A 22,038-nucleotide genomic window follows, 5' to 3' on the forward strand; every position below is an offset into this window, starting at 1 on the left:
ATTCATACATCTGGCACTATAGCATAATGTATGGTGTGGTGGATATGTACACACATGCACACATGCACTATATCTTAAGAAGGCTCTTCACATTAGTAGGTATACAAAGAGGGGCATGAGAAGAGAACCTGAAAAAGTCTTAAATTCCAGTAACTATGATGGTGCAGTAGGTTTTGTGGCTTACTCTCCATTATACAATTTAACTAGGGATGAAGCAGTGGCTATTGGTACTTGAATCATGCACTTTTGAGTTCATATGGGGGCAATATGTAGTGCACATGTGATAGGTTTGATAACAAATAGTGCTCCATCATAGGATACATGCTGCAATCATTGGTTTAGGAGCCATACAAACCTCAGAAGCCTAGATAGAGTGCAGTAGATATTCCCCAGTGTGCTGACACGAGGAGATATAGATTTATTTCTAAATTGAACATTAGAGCAGAGGAGGCTTAGGAGTTGGCTTTTGTGATGTTAGATATCATAATCATGGTTGGCATAGTGGATCAAGAATGCTGTCCTTCTATTCCTAGTGCAGAGTTGTAGGTATTAACCTAGAATCTGTCAAGAAACCAGAAATTTGAACTTAAGAAGCCTTCTATCTGTGCACACTCCTTGAGTCTACCTAGCCCAGTATCAGCTACTGTCTTGTGGTGGCTTAACAGCTGGGAGGCCTTGCAGGTCAAGGGTGAACCCCGTTCTGTCTGCTTATTTGTTACACACCCAGAAATTTAACAGCAGAATAAGAGGGTTAAAGAGGAATAAATAATATAGTAAGAAAGGAGAGGAAGGGATGTGGAATAGTTAGAAAGATTCCCTAACTCTTTATAAAATTCGGTGTTGAAAATTTAATAATTGCTCAATTCAGTTAGCCCACCATTGAAATAGGTAGGCTGTTGTTTGCTAGATATGTATACATGGATGTAGATGATGTGCATATTTGGTGGAACTTGGAAATTACAAATATAAAATACCACTTTTTTGATTGACATACAAAGCATATCTCCTGTATGTGCCACAGTGACAGGAAATGAAATGAAAAGACTTCTGGTATATTTAATATTACCTAGGCAACATGTTCAGAGGTTAGTGTTCAAAACTTAGTTCATGGTCCACTAGCTAGCACAAGTGTTTTTATTTAATTTTCACAAGGCTTGTATTGCACAAGTTGTGTTATATCACTCTCAGCATTTATGATTATTTTATTATATACTTGTGTTTGCTTCTAAAGTGCTTTGCAAACATTTGCCATATTTTCATATGAAGGTATTCCATTGAAATTCAAAATCAGAAAGTACCAAATGCTTGCATAACAAAGTTTGGAATAAATGTGATAAACAGGACATAACTTAATCAAAGCTTTATTGTGCAATCTCCATTCAGGGATGTTTCGTTATAGCTCAGTAACATAATTTTTTTTTTTTGTTGAAACTCAGACTAAGCAGTTAGTACAGACATGCCCTAGTGAAACTAAAAATACTCACAGATCAGTAACATTATAATGTTATTATTATTATTTTTTTGTATATGGAGCACATATATTGCATAAGCTTATATGTTGTTAGACACACTTGGCTTCTCTTTCTGCTGTACCTTATCTCTGCACTAGCAAAGGGCAAGCCTTATGTAAAAGCTTCATAATGATAAAGAAGTTATATCTATAGTCCATTACCTGACCAAAGTAGTATCCTGTTCATTACTTTAGCTTGTTATAGGCAAGCCTTGAGCACTTGAGGGTAGATATTAGGGCGTTAGGGTATTGGGTGGAAAAGAAAGGACTTTTGTAGGAAAATAAGCCCACTCAACTTCTCCAGCTAGAAAATCTGTGCTTAGAAATTTATGTCAGTAAAATAAAAAAACAGCAGCAATGATTCCAGATTACCATCTAGAAGTTAGTGATCTTGGCTTCTGGCATTATAGCCTGGTATATAGAATCCCTTAGCTATAGATTGTAAATTCATGAGCTGTTATGTCTTAACCCACTGGATCCAGATGCCGGCAGTCACATGGTCCAAAATGCAGGCATTAGACTTATGTGAGTGGCTGCTCTGATGGTGTGTTGTTTGTAGACTGGGCGCATGCAAACACTTGTTTGCGATGACAGAACTCTATGTCTCCCTTTGTGAAGTTATTTTCTCTTCTTATGCATAAGTATTTTTAGTTTTATTGACATTTTCCATTGTTCATATTTGTCATTTGATTTCCTTTATCTAGATGGTATTAAACTGTTTACCTAGCACAGAGTCCACATCATCTCTAGATAGTCCATAACTCAGTGCAAGAGTAATAACAATTAGTAACTTTATGTTATTTGTGTTGTTTAAAAAAATATATATAATATAAAATTTGCCGCCAGTCATGGTGGCCAGATGTAGGATGGTGAGCATGGAAATGGCATCCTCCTTGGAGCTGGTGCTCCTCCAGTGATGGCTCATGTACACTACATTCCACATATGATGGAGATAATGCAAAAGCCTCTTTCTAAATGCCAAATGAGTCTAATCACCCTCCATGAGGTCAACTTGTGGCGAGACTTTCCTGTCACCCTGTCCATCAGCTGAAATGCTTGTGATGGCATGTTCATGTCACCTGGCCTTCAAGCCAGTTTTTTTCATGACTTGATGATCATGTCATCCAGATCATAGGAGTTAAGATGCTATTGCTTGAATAGAAAAGCTCAAGCCAAGTTATTAGATACTTAAGAGAAAAAACATATAGTGTGTGTGTATGTGTGTGATTTATTGGGTCAAGGCTAAGGAATGTGGAGGAAAGTCCAAAGAGCCCCATAATTCACTCCATTATACAGAGGTGTCTTGCTCACTGGTCCCTCACTCTCTTTCTCATTCTGTCTGCCTGTTTGTCTGTCTGTCTGTCTTTTTGGCTCTGTCTGACTTTGTGTCTGCCTGTCTTTCTGCCTCTGTCTCTCTTTCTGTCTTTTTCTCTCTATATTTCTCTTTTTTCTCACTTTCTGTTTTCCTCTTTCTCTTTCTCTTTCTGTCTAACTCTATCTATCTCTGTCTATCTCTTTCTATCTCTTTTTCTATCTCTCTCTGTTTCTCTGTCTCTCTTTCTGTGTCTCTGTCTCTCTCTATCTCTCTGTTTCTGTCTCTGTCTCTCTGTCTCTGTCTCTCTGTCTCTCTGTCTCTCTGTCTCTCTGTCTCTCTGTCTCTCTGTCTCTCTGCCTCTGTCTCTGTCTCTGTCTCTCTGTCTCTCTGTCTCTCTGTCTCTCTGTCTGTCTGTCTGTCTGTCTGTCTGTCTGTCTGTCTGTCTGTCTGTCTGTCTGTCTGTCTGTCTGTCTGTCTCTCTCTCTCTCTCTCTCTCTCTCTCTCTCTCTCTCTCTCTCTCTCTCTCTCTCTCTCTCTCTCTCTCTCTCTCTCTCTCTCTCTGTCTATCTCTCTTTGTCTGTCTCTCTTTCTCTCTTTCTCTCTTTCTCTCTTTCTCTCTTTCTCTCTTTCTCTCTTTCTCTCTTTCTCTCTCTCTCTCTCTCTCTCTCTCTCTCTCTCTCTCTCTCTCTCTCTCTCTCTCTCTCTCTCTCTCTCTCTCTCTCTCTCTCTCTCCCCTCCCCTCCCCTCCCCTCCCCTCCCCTCCCCTCCCCTCGCCTCCCTCCTTCCCTTCCTCTCCCCTCACTCCCCTTTTCCCTCACTCCCACCCTTCTTCCTTCTCTCCCTCTCCCCTCTTCCCTTATCCCCACCCTTCTCCCTTCCCTCCCTCTTTCCCTTCCTCCCTTCCTTTCTCCATCTCTATATGAATGATATTTAGAACTTGGGTATATACTAATTGTATGATTTTTTTCCCCAAGGAATTTTATGTAAATAAAAAATATATAAGTTGCATGGATTAAATGAAATTGATTTTTTATAATATGATCTGCTTTCTAAATGATTATTATATTTATTATTATAACCTGATTATGGTAATGAATATTGCATGTTGGTAATGGTTATAGATATTTTAAAAAGCAAATTGAATAAATTTGATTCCATTTTCTTTTGTTTTGCATAGTTTGTCCTTCATTTGCCCACATGATGTTTTTTCTTCTTTTTGTTGTATGACTTCTTCCTCTAACAGTTTGGTCATGGACTGTTTTCATGTAAATTTTGAATGATTGACAGACTCTCTTCATAAATAACTTGTGTTTCAGAAAATCAGTGCATGTCACAGGGATACAGGTAAAGAAGTATAGATACACATCTTACGAGATTTCGTTTTGTCATATGAAATGTCCCTTCATATGAGACCTAGCTTTGCGTTGGTAAGGTAGAAGTTTTATGTATGTTTGATGTTGTTCACTGTAGCACTTTTGTGATTGATTGAATAAGTAATTCTAAAAATGGTTGGGTAGCTTATTTTCATCCCTGTTGATAGTTTTGAGAATCATTGTTGGTAAGTCTGATTTTATATGCAAATTGGTAAATTTTCCTATATATTGTTGCTTCATATTAGTTGCAGTTGTAGGAGGATTTCCCATTTTTCTTTGCAAAGGATTTTTGTATATTTTAAACTTGTGTTATTGCTCATGATATCTATTACAGGTATTTTGTATTGATTCATTATCAGTATAATCAGCAAGAAGTATGCAACCTATGAAACTTCTGCCTTGCATCAGTCTAGTATGAATTTACCATGAGCTTATGCTGTGTGTGTTTTGGACTTGCTACCTATAAGTTTGCTGGTTATTGCCTTGCTTGTAGATTAATGATCAATGGTATACTTAGCTTTCTATTACTGTAGCCTTAAATGATGGTCCTGCTTCCTTTGTAATATTTTTTCCCATGCTCGGTCATGGCATAGGGAGCCTCCAAAATAGAACTTAACCGACGAAGAAAAAAAAAAACGACTTGAACCACAAGACGAGACAATGATTCTTCCCATTTCTAGTCTTTCATTTTCTCAGCCCCAGTCTTTATTCATTCTGTCAGTCTTTCTGTTTTAACCACATCTTGTTCTTTATGTGTCAGGTTCATGATGATTTGAATGTGATGAGGAGCCGGATTTTTATACAAGAAGCTAACCTTCCAAACAGCATAGTTAATTCATTTTTAAAAGAGTTATAAAGATATTGACATTGATACAGCTGCTGTTTTATTTTCATCAATATGTAAATATGGAAGTATAAAGGAAAAGCAATCATTAAGATTTCCATATGAATTTAGTAATTTGTTAAAGATGAGAGCAACTTGTGTGTAATATTTTTTCCTAGAATCATTTTAATTTTACAGTATTTTCTTATGTAAGTTTTATTATAAGAACTTGTTGCTTTGTAGACTCATACAGTCCCCCCCCCCCCCTATGTAGCAGATTTAGGTGCAGGATATAACATTTGTCTTTCATCCTTGTTCAAATAGTATACATTATATTAATTAAGCACTTTATATCATATCATGTGTTTCTGTAGCTTATGAAAGTTATTCTTGACTTGCTGAAAGAAAGGAACCCAGTAGCTTTTATGAGCTTGACTTTTAAAAGATTGGAAAAGAAAATGTTTGGTGGAATGACTTACTTGTGTGTAGGTTGGTTATCAAAGTTGAACATCTGAAATGGAACTTGAACTTCACATTAGTAATACAGTTGGAGAGAAAAGATAAAAAGAAAGAGAGTGATAGAAAGATATAGAGAAGCTTTTGACAAATGACTGTGTTAATTGTCATTTTTTAAATTGTTGTATGTAATTCCATTAAAAAATGATTATTTGTTTTGGAACTATGGTACGTCAAAGTGGTTCATTTTTGTTTCAGTGGTTACTTGAGCATATTGTTTTCTGTGAATCAGTATAACAAGTTTAAAAGGGTGTATTAGTTTCTTTATAAAGTTAGAGGATTTATGTCTCTAAAATCTATAATAATTTCTTTATAAAAATAACAAAAGATAGATGGTAGTCTAAAAAAAATAATAATAATATAGTCTCCTCATAAAGTTTGAAAAAACAAAAGAAGTCAGTGTTGTCACTTTATAAAACTAAATAGACAAAACAATGTAGTCTCTCTTTAAAAAAAACTAAAAAACAAAACCAAACAATGTAGTCTCTTTATAAAAAAAAGAAAAAAAGAAAAAGAAAATCTTAAGTAGTCTCTAAAGGACTGTGTCAATTTTGATGCCTGAAGCTTTTTTTGATCTTGGCTGTTACTTATGTTCGCAATATCTTCTGTGGCGTTCCTGTTAGATGTTGCATGCTGCTCCCAGACTCTGCACTTCTACACTGGTAGGTGAACCATTTCTTAATAAGAAATATGTTGAGTTAAGCACGGCCATGTAAGCAGTATGTATTCATTTTCTGATGTGTTTTGTGTTATTCTGAAATGTCAAGGCTGGTTTTCATTTCATTTTTGTATTTTTGCTCATATTTTATTTCGTTTATTTATTTATGTGCATATAAGTGGCAAGTAATAAGAAATTCATATTTTTCGTGAGTATCAAGGCTTCAAAATGCTTTTGTGATTATTGCGTAACAACTCAAAATTTGACTGTAGTGTCTAACCAGCCTAAAATATGCCATATGATACAAGTATAGAAGAGCTGACTAGATGTGAAGACTTATTTTTCATTATTTTGAAAAGCTGGCTAGTTGTAAAGACTCCTTTTTATTAAGAATTTCAGTGATATAAGTGTGGATAATGTAGGCAATAATAATCCATAGTGGCATAGATCTAGCTAGCTTAAAATATTTCAGAGTGTAGTTGCTTAAACTGCCTTGCTGCGTAGTTGAACAGGAACTGAAAGTGTTGACTTGCTGTTTATAACCGAATATTTCAGTGAGACAGAATACACTATAACACTTACGTTTTCTAAAGACCAATATAATGAAGGAATGATTTGAAATGTTACAGATGTCTATCCATAAAAGCAGAATAATGTAAATTATTGTTTTATTGATACTGATATGTGCCAGTTTTCATAATAAAAAACAAATAAACAAAAAAACAAACAAACTGTGATATGTACAGTGTTTCCTCTCTATGGTTTTAAGAGAAGAATTTTTCCCCTTTTTATTTCTGTCAGATTTAACAGAGATGTTTAGGGTGATGTAATTAGCAGCATAACTTGTGTTAGTACATCAAGACCGAAGACAGAAGATCACTAAGAGTTTTGTCACATTTTTGCAGGAAAAGTTTTTTCTGTATGATGACAGAAATTTAGGTAGTTGTCCTAAATTATTCTTAGGATGTTTTCTTTTGATTAAGATATTTGCAGGTAGCAGCAGATTTTCAGTAAGTAGGACGAGATAAGATTCTAGACTATGCATGTGTCTATAGTGTTACATACCTGTAAGATATTATATAAGGAGTCATAAGAGCTGAAGGATACAGATCTTCCCATGCAAGTGAGTAGGAATGGAAAACTATAATGTAGGTCTCTGCTACATGATAGATTCAGTTATCCAGGAATGTGCCAATTGTGTGTAAAGGAAATCTGTTTGCAATGTCTTGCTGCTGTAACCTCTAGAGAACCCAGAGGAGTAATGAGTGATTTTTGCACCGATAATTGTTCAGCATGAAACTTTTTTTGAGCTTGAAGTAGGATATAGATTTTATTGGGGAAGCATGCTGCCGTTGCTCCCATTTAAGACTTTTTTTCCAGTCTTGCTTATTCTGAGGAATATATGTTTGAATTAGATTTCTTAATGGCATCTTGATTCAGATAGGGAGGTTAAGTGAAAATTGAATGCAGAGAACATCCTTCCGAGAAGAAAGTTGTTCTGGTACAGTGAGATCTGTTTTAGGTCAGGTAGGCAAATGGTAGATATTTATTTAGATTAGATGGATAGATATTTTAATTAGACCTAAATATAGCTTTAAATTAGCACTGTTCTAGTTGCCATGGAGACTCTTCTGGGACTAAGGAATAAACACTTTATACTACGTTCTATAGATTATATGACCTAGAACTAACACAACATAGAACAAGATAATGAATTGACAGTGAAATATCTGTATCGTTTTTCGTAAAAATCAAGGCATATTAACATTTTGTCAATACTCCATCAGTTCCTGTTCTTGCATTTAAATTGGAAATTGAAATGAGCTTCATTTGCTTTTTACTTAGTGATAGTTTAATCATCTAATAATTCATAATGATACATACTTATCCGTGCACAGTGTAAGTGAGTGTGACTGCAAATGTGAGTATGAGTGAGAGTGTGTGAGTGTGAGTGTGAGTGAGAGTGTGAGTGAGAGTGAGAGTGAGAGTGAGAGTGAGAGTGAGAGTGAGAGTGAGAGTGAGAGTGAGAGTGTGAGTGTGAGTGTGAGTGTGAGTGTGAGTGAGAGTGAGAGTGAGAGTGAGAGTGAGAGTGAGAGTGAGAGTGAGAGTGAGAGTGAGAGTGAGAGTGAGAGTGAGAGTGAGAGTGAGAGTGAGAGTGTGAGTGTGAGTGTGAGTGTGAGTGTGAGTGAGAGTGAGAGTGAGAGTGAGAGTGAGAGTGTGACTGCGAGGGTGAATGTGAGGGTGAGTGCGAGTGTGAGTGTGCATGTGTGTGTGTTTGTGTTGTGCTTTTTTTTTTTTTTTTGAGTGTGGGTAGGCGTGTCTGTGTTTGTGTAACTATGTGTCTATGTCTTGTGTGTGTGAGTGTTTGTGTGTCTGTGTCTGTGTGTCATATGTGTCACTGTGGTCATTTGTATCCTAAATTTATCTTTGTTATAAAAGTATCACTTTAGATAAATAGAATTTGTCCCATTAATGTAGTTTGCTTTTTAATATGCTTGTTGTAAATAGATCTTCATTGGAGAAAGATATACATTTGGTGAGACAGATTTACACATTGGAAAATCTACCATGCAATTATGCATTCAACTGCAGCAACTTTGCCAGCAGGAAGCTAGGTTTAGCCGATTCCCAAAGTGAATGCGCAGCAGCCCAACAAACCCCCATACTAAAGAAAACGAAAAGAAAAAAAAGAAAAGAAAAAGAAAAAAACCTATTTTACAGGTCTAGTCGATACAGTGTTCACCATGGACTCCCTGATCAACCAGCTCGAGGTCGCAGGCGGAATAGTTGAGCGGGCGGAGAGGTTCGAGCTGCTGGGCAACCTCTATCGGGTTCTCATTCCGATCTACGAGGGGCGACGGAACTACCCTGCGCTCGTCCAGTGCTATTCTCACCTCTATCAGGTGAGGTGTGGCTTTTATCATCATCCTCATTATCATTATCATTATCATTATCATTATCATTTTCATCATTATCATTCAACAACATCAACATCAACATCAACATCAACATCAACATCAACATCAACATCATCATCATCATCATCATCATCATCATCATCATCATCATCATCATCATAATCATAATCATAATCATAATCATCATCATCATCATCATCATCATCATCATCATCATCATCATCATCATCATCATCATCATCATCAACAACATCAACATCAACATCAACATCAACATCAACATCAACATCATCATCATCATCATCATCATCATCATCATCATCATCATCATCATCAGTTAAATTTTTTATTATTATTATTGTTATTATTATTATTGTTATTATTATTAATATTATTGCCATCATTATTATTTTTGGTACGTTTATTGTCAGTGTTATTGTCATTGTTGACGTTATTGATATTGCTCTTGTTTGCTTTTGCTCCTGTTATTATTATCGTTGTTTTAATTATTGCTGCTATAATTATTATATATGATTGTAGGCTTATTCCCGAGTGGTGGAGGTCAATGCTTCGCAGAAGAGACTTTTGGGCCGTTACTATCGTGTGGCCTTCTACGGACCTGTGAGTAACTCTTTCTCTGCTTTTTGCGGGTAAATTATTCATGATATTTGCAGTGCAACCATGACTTGCAAAACAGTCTACGGTGTTTGTAAAAAGGCAGTACTAATCGTTTCATGTGTAAATTATGTGTATATATTTTCTTTTCAATCGGTATTATCCATCTGAGGTTTTTATTTACTTTACATATTTATTTAATTATTTTATTTATATTTATTTATTTATTATTTTTTTGAAGAGTTACTTTGAGGATGAAGCTGGCAAGGAGTACATCTACAAGGAACCCAAAGTAACCTCACTGGCAGAGATTTCAGAGAGACTTTACCACCAGTACTGCGATAAGTTCGGGAAAGAAGCTGTTAAGATGATCATGGATTCGAATTCTGTAAGGAATATGTTTTTTTTTTTTTGGAATCCTCAACTTGTAAACTTTTGTGTTAATGGTGTTCCTGTTTATAAGTGGCAGTGTGTATTGTGATTTGGTATGAAGTTCTGTAAAAGTCTAATGAAATCCTAATGAAATGTTCTGTTTATGTTAGTGAAATCAAGCTCTAGACTGAATTATGTTTAATTGATTAAAAGGATTTAATATTTCTCACCCTCTTTTTTTTTTCTTCTTCTTCTTCTTTTCTTCTTCTTTTCTTCTTCCTCTTTTCTTCTTCTTCTTCTTCTTCTTTTCTTCTTCTTCTTCTTTTCTTCTTCTTCTTGTCTTCTTCTTCTTCTTTTCTTCTTCTTCTTCTTTTCTTCTTCTTCTTCTTTCTTCTTTCTTCTTCTTTTCTTCTTCTTCTTCTTTTCTTCTTCTTCTTCTTTTCTTCTTCTTCTTCTTTTCTTCTTCTTCTTCTTCTTTTCTTCTTCTTCTTCTTCTTCTTTCTTCTTCTTCTTTTCTTCTTCTTCTTCTTCTTCTTCTTCTTCTTCTTCTTCTTCTTCTTCTTCTTCTTCTTCTTCTTTCTTCTTCTTCTTTTCTTCTTCTTCTTCTTCTTCTTCTTCTTCTTCTTCTTCTTTTCTTCTTCTTCTTTTCTTCTTCTTCTTCTTCTTCTTCTTCTTCTTTTCTTCTTCTTCTTCTTCTTTTCTTCTTCTTCTTCTTCTTCTTCTTCTTCTTCTTTTCTTCTTCTTCTTCTTTTCTTCTTCTTCTTCTTCTTCTTCTTCTTCTTCTTCTTCTTCTTCTTCTTTTCTTCTTCTTCTTCTTCTTCTTCTTCTTCTTCTTCTTCTTCTTCTTTTCTTCTTCTTCTTCTTCTTCTTCTTTCTTCTTCTTCTTCTTCTTTTCTTCTTCTTCTTCTTCTTCTTCTTCTTCTTCTTCTTCTTCTTCTTCTTCTTCTTCTTCTTCTTCTTCTTCTTCTTCTTCTTCTTTTCTTCTTCTTCTTCTTCTTTTCTTCTTCTTCTTCTTTTCTTCTTCTTTTCTTCTTCTTCTTCTTTTCTTCTTCTCTTCTTTTCTTCTTCTTCTTCTTCTTCTTCTTCTTCTTCTTCTTCTTCTTCTTCTTCTTCTTCTTCTTCTTTTCTTCTTCTTTCTTCTTCTTCTTCTTCTTCTTCTTCTTCTTCTTCTTCTTCTTCTTCTTCTTCTTCTTCTTCTTCTTCTTCTTCTTCTTCCTCTTCTCTTCCTCTTCCTCTTCCTCTTCCTTCTTCCTCTTCTTCTTCTTCTTCTTCTTCTTCTTCTTCTTCTTCTTCCTCTTCCTCTTCTTTTCCTCTTCTTCTTCCTCTTCTTCTTCCTCTTCTTATTCTTCCTCTTATTCTTCCTCTTCCTCTTCTTCTTCCTCTTCTTCTTCCTCTTCCTCTTCTCTTCTCTTCCTCCTCCTCTTCCTCTTCCTCTTCTTTTTCTTCTTCTTTTCCTTCTTCTTGTCCATAGGTTGATGCTGATGAACTGGAGTCACGCTACGCCTACATCCAGGTGACGCACGTTAATCCCTATTTCCCCGAAGAGGAACGGAACAACAGGCAGACGGAATTCGAACGCAACAACAACATCAACACCTTCATGTTCGAGACACCCTTCACCCTAGAGGGGAAGGCCCACGGAAAGTTGGAGGAGCAGTGGAAGCGGAGGGTTATCCTCAAGACGGATTACTTCTTCCCCTACGTGAAGAAGAGGATACAGATTGTGGAGACCGAGGTTAGTTCACGGAGGGCGGGGTTGTAGGTAAGGCTGGGAGGGAGGGAGGGAGGGAGGGAGTGAGCAGGTCGTCTCCAAGGGTTTGCCGGAAAGTAGCTAGCCGTAATTGTATAAAGGACACTGTCCGGGATGATTTTTTGAACATTTTTTGTTTATTCTGATAGATTAGAAGAGTCGCCGACTAACATGAGTTTTGGTATCACTTATATTTGTCTGTAAGGAGCTGTGAAGCATCAAAATATATATGTATTTTTGTTTGGTTTCATCGAAGTCATAGAAAGAGAAAGAGTGTGAGAGAGAGAGAGAGAGAGAGAGAGAGAGTGTGTGTGTGTGTGTGTGTGTGTGTGTGTGTGTGTGTGTGTGTGTGTGTGTGTGTGTGTGTGTGTGTGTGTGTGTGTGTGTGTGTGTGTGTGTGTGAGAGTGTTTGTGGTCATTATTATGAAGGAAAAAATGAATTGGGATATAATAAAGCAGTCAAGAATCAAATTCGTATGCTTAATGTTTGTGTTACACATTCTCTGCCATTTTTTTCAATGAATGTATATTTAGTAAACTTATTTTACCATCTAACATCTCTCTCTTAATACCAGGTGCTAGAAATGTCTCCCATTGAAGTTGCCATTGATGAAATGGAAAGCAGAGTCAAAGAACTGTTGGAAATCATTAATAAACATCCAACAGATGTGAAGAAATTGCAGCTGAAGCTTCAGGTAAGATACATGTGATAGATTCTCATGACAGGTGACACTTGATAGTTGATATTAATTGTTTGTGACTGATTATTCATAGATTGATTTAGGTGGTAAACAGGTTGTACATGTGTGTGGATTATTGATTGTCTCAATTTACGGTATAATAGTAAAACAGAGAGGTTGGTTATATTACCATGTGAGATGCAGCTAAAATGTTTGTTGATATAACAGCCATTGAACAGATTCGATATATATGACTTAAAGACTGAGTGACCTAATTGTAGGTATGAAGGAAAGAAATGCAGTCATTAGAGTAATTGATTTGATATGTGATGTACAGATATGATAATTAAATTGCTTGCCTGGACAGGTAGTACACAAGGAAAGTATGTAATTGCTATTTTGTAGGTAATTGCTATCTTGTCAGTTGACAAAATGTGTACAGTTTCAGAGAAAATAAAAGCAATGAGAAGGATAATATTAATCTAAACAATAATATTGTACATATAAATGATAACAGTGTTAACAGTTATGAATACTGTTTCAGCAGAGTGGAAACAGCTTGTTGTGTAGATTTATATATTCTCATTATCACTGGCCCTGTTTTTGTAAATCTTAAAGAAAATTATACATATTGTGCTATATTTCATCTCACAGGGCAGCATCAGTGTGCAGGTAAATGCTGGGCCTCTGGCTTATGCATCCACTTTCCTTGAAGAAACAAACTGCTCTTCGTATCCAGTGAACCAGGTGTCTCGGTTGAAGGATGTTTATAGGTAGGTATTCATTTTCTTGAGCATGATGCATACATGTTGTATGTACATTTATTCTTTGTATTTGGAGCTATTTTCCTATGTAATATATGTATTGATGTAGCCTTATACCAGAATGTTCATTGATTTGAGACTCCTTTTTTATTATAACTATGTATGTGTAAGTATAATGTATACAGAGAGATCTTAGATAATTATTAACCAAGGATTTGTTCTTAACTTATTATCATTATTTTTTGATGCCATACAGAGAGTTTGTGTGTACCTGCAAAGAGGCCCTGGACCTTAACAGCCAGGTCATAAACAGTGACCAGTATGAGTATCAGATGGCACTAGAGAGCAATTTCTCGGAGCTGCTTCAGTCGCTGTCATCAATTCTGAACGAACCGCTGCTGGCTGCTCAGATCGCTGTTGACAGTTTGCTGAAGAGGTCATCGCAGCACTACCTGAGTATGATAAGTTCACCTGGGGGAGCCAGCAATGCATGAGGAGGATCTGAGGAATGATTACATTCGTTTTTACCCTAAAGTTTTAAAGTTTGGTCGAATCTGATGATGGAATCTCAGACTCAACAGTGTGTCTGTCAGTGATATATATATAGTTTTTTTTTACTATTAGGATTTTTAGTTAATGCTACTTATGATAATGTTTTATAATGGTACACATCAATTTTTGTTTTTCTCTTTATTATTATTTTTTTTGTAAGTAGATGTATTTTTATGGAAACAATATTTTTTCTTTTAGTTCTATGAAAGTATTTCATAATAGCTCCGTGCCATGTATGTATTTAAAAATTTTGCTAGCTTTTTGATGTCAAGATCTGTGCCATTGTGATAACCAGTGACTAAATGTGATTTGGTGTGTAAAGTGTAAGCAGTGTATCATATATTTTTATGTCGAGGGTATTAATGTCTGTGAACAACCCCAGTATATATATACATATATATATCTTTTTACAGAGACTATGAAATGTAATTGTAAAAGACAATACAGTAGGAAGACTGATTCTAAAATGTTCTTATCTCTCTGGTAGATATACGCTGTTTTCATGATCATGTAGGTACTAAATAGGGTTTACGTTATAAATTGTTATGTCTTGTTTAACTGATGCAGTGATAAAAACCTTGAGGCCTGTACTTAAAAGAAAGAAAAAAATTACTATTGACATCTAGTGAGGCATAAATGACACCTTATATCTTGTGCTCAACTCAAAAAGATTGATGAACCCAACTTGAAGTCCCATTTTGTTTCTGCATAAAGGAATATATGCTTTCCTTTTGTAAACTGCATGGTAATTCACTTCAAGCCAATGGCTGTGAAAGTTTCTTCCAATCTTTTGAGCTTTTGTCCCGTATGGTCTTTTATCCTGGGCTAAAGAGTGGGAGAGGGTCCTGTGAGGTTGAGGTGTGGCCTGAGAATCTCAGTCAGCTACAGTCGTTCGTTGCTCTACTTTAACATAGTTTATCTGATGATAAAGACCATATATGAGCTCTGAATTTTTTCCTTAATGACTAGAATGAAATTACTCCCACTGTTTTTTGGATGTTTTTTTTTTTCCACTTGCATTCTTTTATTGTGAATATTTGTCAGCTTCAGTTGTTTTGGGTTCTACAATGAGGAATGAGGACTGTATTTGAAATCAACAGTTTTTCTTGCAGAACAGAGGACCACCATTTTTGTATGATTTGTCACAAATTTATCAAAATTCTATCTGAAGGGGGGAGCATGAACTAGAAAATCAATACATACTTGAAGGGGTTTAAGTATTTACTAGTCACTTTACAACCTTCAATGACATGGCTCATCTACAGAATCTCGTCAACTGAACAAAAAGAGATATGACATATGGTGATTTCAGTTTGGGATATAAAAGTGTCTTTTGTAATCTGCTCATTCAGTAGTGGCAATAGTGAAGTGTTTTTTTTTCTTTTCTCTGTTAAGTATGGTGCCGATATGGTAAGAAACTTGATTTTTAAAAAGTAATGTTACGGATTACAAGAATATTTATATATTTCTTTATTTTAGCTTTAGAAACTTTACTCATTCAGTTCATTGGTTATCAGACACATTAAATGGAGTTTGTTGAACATGGATTTAGGAAATATGGCTCTAAGTATACATGCACAATCTGTTAACTTAGTGTGACAGCTAAATATGTTGTAAAAAATGGTATGAAAATTGATGTGTCTTTACATATATATATATATATATATATATATATATATATATATATATATATATACATACATCTATGTTTACACATATACATATATATATATATATATATATATATATATATATATATATAAATATATATATACATATACATATATACATATATATATATATATATATATATATATATATATATATATATATATATATATATATATGTTATATATATGTGAGTATATATATATATTTGTATATATGTGTACGTATATGTATATGTATATATATAAGTATGTATATGTATATATATATATGTATGTATATGTATATATATGCATATGTATATGTATGTATGTATATATATGTATGTATATATGTATAGAAGTATATATATAAATATATATATATCATATATACACACATATATGTATATATGTATGTGTATATACATGCATACATACATACATACATACATACATACATACATACATACATACATACATACATACATACATACATACATACATACATACATACATACATACATACATACATACATACACACACATACATGCATATATATATCTACATAAATATATACATACATATATATCTACATAAATATATACATACATGCATACATACATACATACATACATACATACATACATACATACATACATACATACATACATACATACATACATACATACATACATACATACATACATACATACATTCATACATTCATACATACATATACACACACATATACACTCTCACACTCTCACACTCTCACACTCTCACACTCTCACACTCTCACACTCTCACACACACACTCACTCACTCACTCACTCACTCACTCACTCACTCACTCACTCACTCACTCACTCACTCACTCACTCACACTCACTCACTCACTCACTCACTCACTCACACTCACACTCACACTCACTCACACTCACATTCACACTCACTCTCACTCTCACTCTCACTCTCACTCTCACTCACTCACTCACTCACTCACTCACTCACTCACTCACTCACACTCACTCACTCACTCACTCACTCACTCACTCACTCACTCACTCACACACTCACACACTCACACACTCACACACTCACACACACTCACACACACACACACACACACACACACACACACACACACACACACACACACACACACACACACACACACACACACACACACACACATGAATAATGTATTATGTATGCTATATCTAATGTATATATATTTTGTTTATACTTTTTTTTTATGAGATATAATTTGTTTGCAAAATCAGCTTCACACAGGTTAATAGATAGATAAATATTTGGAATACTATCGGCACAATTACAGAAAAAGACATAGCTTAAAGGTAGTCAGATGTCACCTATTGTATGTACAAGTGTAAAGCTGCTTTTGTAAACACTAGGCTCGTAAATCTCGTAAATCTCACGTACCATTAATCAAGAATACTCAGATCGTAAACTTAGAATCAGGTTCCCTTCACTCTTGTATAGTTATTTCCGTGGAGTGGAAAGGAGTTTTCTGAGTTGTGGATTTGTCCTTTTTCTTTTTCTTTTTTTTAATTCTTTCTTTCCCTCTTTCTTTTTTTTTTCTTTTTTTTTATAACCTTCTTCAGACTATTGCCTTTTTAAATAAGCAGTAAAATGGCTAGGTTGTTTTCATGGTCTGCCAGGTATCAGTCATTTCAAAATGATGAAAAGGAATTTAATGAATTAAGGAGAAATGCTGCAGAGACCCAACATTATCCAACATTTGTAGCTGTGATACTTTTTTCAATGTCACAAATGCCTTCTGTCTCATTGTTACCGTTGTGTCAGACTTGTCAGTAGTATCCCAGTCTGCATATCTTTTTTTCTCTCTCCTGGCACAAAGAAAAAGGTTTGGGCATAGTGAGGGTAACTTGACCTCTCTGCCCCCATTGTTTTAGTGCATTTTAGCCCTTTGTTTATGGAGAAAATGCAATACATGACAATCATAAAAAGCATTTGAAAAGAGGGAAGCATTAGGTGCTCTGGTGTAATGCTTGCCAGGCTCTGCAGCTCTATTTTTGGTGGTTGTTATTTGAAAGATTTATTATTGTAGATGTTAGCATTTTTTTTTATTTTTTTTATTCTGTTAGTTTTAAAAGCTTTTATTTTCTTTCATTTTGTTTGTTCATTTACCTACTTAGTTACGATATCTTATTTCTTACACAGATGTTTAATATCCCAAGCTAGTTATATACTCATTTCTCAGGATAACTTGGTTTTTGTTTGAAAGATTTTACATTACTTATCATTCTTTTCTTTCAAAGTCTGTAACACGTTGTACAGCCTGTGAAGGTTTTGATTTGGGGGGGGGAGGGGGTGAGTTTCAGTGTATTCCTGAAAATTGATGGCATTTTAACAAGCAATGAATCTGTTCTTGTTGATTTTTATTTTTGAGGGCATAGCAGCCTGTTTTGTAGTAAATTTATATTACTGAGATTTTAGTTCATGGATTATCGTATGAGAAGCCATTGCTGTTTATATTACCTGATATGTTGTTATATGTATGTGTAAGACAATGGATTTTTATTTTTTAAATCATTAAGGATATTTGGAATATGATTGCAGAACCATTGACATACATTAAAGAGTATCCTTAGTCAAAAACAAACAAACTCGAAGTTGGAGGAAAAGGAAAAACTATGATGTTATCTTTACTCAGATGTCATAATTACTATTTCAGTTTCCCATTTAACAAAGATTTTTTTTTTTTTTTTGTTTTTGTTTTTGTTTTTGTGAGGCAGCTCTCTATAGATTACTGGTGCATTAAAAAAAAAAGAATTCTTTACCCTGTGATAATCACCAGAAAATGAAATGGAGGTAAAGATTTCATGGCCGGATGTTAAAGTTTCTCAGTAAATAATAACAAAAAAATGTCATTGTCTGGCATTTTACTGCTTCTATGAGTTGAAAAGTGCCACTAGATGTTGGATACATTGAGAATCCACATTTAGTTTTAATAATAGTTCTATAAAGCCGGAAAAAATAACATGTTTTTTATTTTTCCCTTTGGTCGTCAAAAATGCTTGTATGAGGAATTTTTCACAATGAGTCCCCTTCAATCCCTTGCCCGTTGTTGTCGTGGAAGGGCTTAGGAGGCAAAGACTGGGACCCAATACTGGGGAACTCCCCAACCTTGGGACTCAGCCCTCGACTCAACTAATTTTGCAAGGTCTTTTTTTTCCCTCCTACTTATTCATTTCTGTCCCTTCACTAACCCCTTCTACTATCCACTTCCTAAGGTGTGAGAGCCTTGCTGAAAGGATGAAAGGCTGACTGTGCCAGTCCTGAACGGCCTGAGGGAGCCATGGGCACGGTATTCCCCTGCTTTAGTTGTCTAGCCCTTACCCCTCATGGGGACCCTGAGGCATGGACTGTTTTTCTCCCCAACATACTCGAGGCTTACCATGGCCAATAATGAAGATGTAATCCCACTATTAGGGGCAATGAGGCTTGCCCCTTCATCAAATCTCTCGATTCCCTGACCCCAGGCTCTCCTTTGACCACGGCTCCGAACACTACAATAACTACCCCCTCCTTAAAGCCTACTAGTACAGTATCCACCCTAATCAACACTCGACCCCCAGGAGACATTTCTACTCTCCCAACATGCTCAACTTCAACACCTCTACCCCCACAACCTTCTTCATCAACTACCCCATCCTCCCTTATTACTACCTTACAGCCTTATTGCCCACCTCCCCATAACACTACCTCCCTCAACACTACTCCCTCCTCCACACGTCCCCGCCCTTCTACTACCCCCACCTCTACAAGAATCCTAAATACTCCATTTAGCCCAGCCAAATGGGACCGATTTTTCGTGATCCCTCCCACAGCTCCTTACTCTGACAACACCCTTCTCTTCCAGCAATGTCTCCTAAAACAAGTAGGCAAAGTCTCTTTCCGTTGCCGACCCGACCGCTCCCGTCTCGTCACAGTAACATCTGAAAACCAAGCTATAGCATTATCAAATCTAGCTGATCTATATGGTAATCCCATCCCTGCAGAACCCAATCCAACCCACAATACTTGCACTGGAACTGTTTCTATCTCCCCAGCAAATTCCCCAATCTATAATAAAGATTGGTCAAATTGTGGAGAAAACTTACTCGCCTGTCTCACGGACTATGATGCGACATCAGTACAATGCTACTCCATTCCTCCCAAAGGTCATCGGAAGTAACCCACTAACATTGCCAAAATTACTTTCCGTAGACATGACCTTGTCCTTTAATGTTTACATAGGTGGAGAATCCCTCCCTGTCCGACCATACCAACCTCCTCCTCGTCAGTGCCAAAATTGTTGGTGTTTAGGACACCCAGCCAAACATTGCCGTTTCATACTTGATCAAACTGCTCTGCACAATCACGCACATGTGCCAACTGTGGTGGCCCCCATAGTGTTTTTTATAGGGGCTGCCCCACCTACAAATTTGAGTCTGAGGAAGCAACTCTCAGATTCAGACTTGGACTCGCTCTACGTGAAGCCGGACAGGAGGCACGTCGACGAGGTTTTTCTCTTACTGCCTACTCCAGTAATATCGCTCACTCTGCCACTCCCCCTACCCCCCAAGCTCCTACACCCTCTCCTAAACCTACCCCCCCTCCACCTAACTTCCCCTCGTCTACCTCCTACCTTCCCCAGTCAGATTCTTTTGCCATCCTAAACCCAGACACTCCAATCTCTACTACAGCCCCAACACCTCCCCTCTCCCTCCCCGCACTACCCGCAACAGACAGAATAAACGCTCCACCCCTTCTTCCCCTACCCCACATTCAGCTCCACCTTCCTTTGCTCCTACTCTTCAGACACCAATCTTCTCTTCCCCCCCTCACAAGGAAACCTTTATCTCACAAAACCCCCCAACCAACTCCATTACAGAAACTCTTGAAGATATTCAAAACTACATAATCGAGTCCCAAACTGACACTCATCCACCTTCAAATTCTACAACTCCCGCTCCCTCCACACTCAAAGTGACAGCCGATATCCATCCTCCTCCTATTCATATTCCACCTACACCCTATTCTCCTACCCTCTCCCAACACAGCGTACTAAATCAACGAAAGTATAACTATCCTTCATTTGAATATTCGCGGTTTCCGCTCTCACAGACCCGACCTCCGTCATATCCTTTCCTGTTATAACCCATCCATTATATGCCTTCAAGAGACTTTTCTTACACATCCTCCGATAGCAATCCCCAATTACCATTTTATCTCTTCCACACACTCCCTTTATGTCTCGTCCATACTTATCAACCAGAAAACACCTTATGTCATACCTCCCTTTCAAACCACTGTCCCTTGCAGTTATTTGTATCTTTCTTCGCCGCTGGATCACAGTGATTTCAGTCTACGTCTCCCCTCCCCACCCCATTGACTTTGTTGCTTTTGAAAATCTAATTTCCCAACTTCAACCACCTTTCCTCATAGTAGTTGATTTTAACTGCCGCCACACTCTTTGGGGTGATTCTATCACCAACTCCCGTAGCCGAGCTCTAGAGCGCTTCCTCTCCACAGCTGACATTGTTTAAATTCAGATCGCCCCACACACTTTGATACACGCACGCAGTCTTTGTACCACTTCCTAACTCCCCACTCTGGGCGCTTTGATAGAGCCGACTGGTGTACTTTCACTTCACTCTCTGCTATTCATATCCCTCCATCCTCCCTCTCATCCATTTCAGATATGATACAATGTTTCACAACTACAATCCTAAGAGCTGCCCATACAGCTATTCTTCGAACCTCAAGACCCTATACCTCCAAATGTGTTCCATGGTGAAATTCTGATTGCACTAAAGCACTTCGCTTAAAACGTGCAGCCTGGAACAGTTACCGCTACAAACGAGGTACCCCAAATCAACTATCAGCTCTTATCTCCTTTAAAAGAGCATCTGCTTGTCTTCGTCGTACAATCCGGAATAGTAAAACAAATAGCTGGCGAAATTATGTTTCCTCAATTACGTCCTCTACATCTATCTCAAATGTTTGACGCCGGATCCATAAACTATCAGGCAAACATCCCCCCCATCCAGCCCCCGTTCTCCATATTCGAGATACCCTCATCTCTGATCCTTTCCAAGTTGCTAATGAACTGGGTGATTATTTCAGCCAGGTCAGTAGTGGCTCTCACCTTTCTCCACACTTCTCTTCTATTATGACCATTAGGGAACGTACCCCCATTATCTTCACTCTATCCTCTACTGAGTCCTATAATGCTCCCTTTTCTTCCTCTGAACTCAGTGCTGCCCTAAAATCGTGCCGCAACACTCATGAAGGCCCTGACGGTATTCAATACCGTATGCTCCGACAACTCCCATCTTCCTCCTTATCCTTCCTATTAAAATTTTAAACCACATATGGACATCAAGAAATTTTTCTTCTCATTGGCGAGAAGCTCTTATCCTCCCCTTCCTGAAACCCAATAGATCGGGTAACCTCCCTCAAGACTATCGCCCCATCACACTAACTAGCTGCTTATGCAAACTACTAGAGCG

General features: G+C 36.8%; 1 protein-coding gene across 1 annotated transcript in view; it reads left to right on the plus strand.

Moving 5' to 3' along the window:
- LOC125027985 (dedicator of cytokinesis protein 9-like) overlaps positions 1-15,508 on the plus strand; it is a 42,587-nt gene extending 27,079 nt beyond the window's left edge. Inside the window, 7 exon segments of the mRNA XM_047617215.1 lie at positions 8,917-9,098; positions 9,654-9,734; positions 9,970-10,116; positions 11,572-11,835; positions 12,426-12,545; positions 13,185-13,303; positions 13,551-15,508. Of these exon segments, the coding sequence (XP_047473171.1) occupies positions 8,917-9,098; positions 9,654-9,734; positions 9,970-10,116; positions 11,572-11,835; positions 12,426-12,545; positions 13,185-13,303; positions 13,551-13,788 (1,151 nt within the window). The 3' untranslated portion in view covers positions 13,789-15,508.
- The last annotated feature ends 6,530 nt before the right edge of the window (positions 15,509-22,038 follow it).

This window comes from Penaeus chinensis, chromosome 8 (genome assembly GCF_019202785.1).
Source record: "Penaeus chinensis breed Huanghai No. 1 chromosome 8, ASM1920278v2, whole genome shotgun sequence".
Lineage (NCBI taxonomy): Eukaryota > Metazoa > Arthropoda > Malacostraca > Decapoda > Penaeidae > Penaeus > Penaeus chinensis.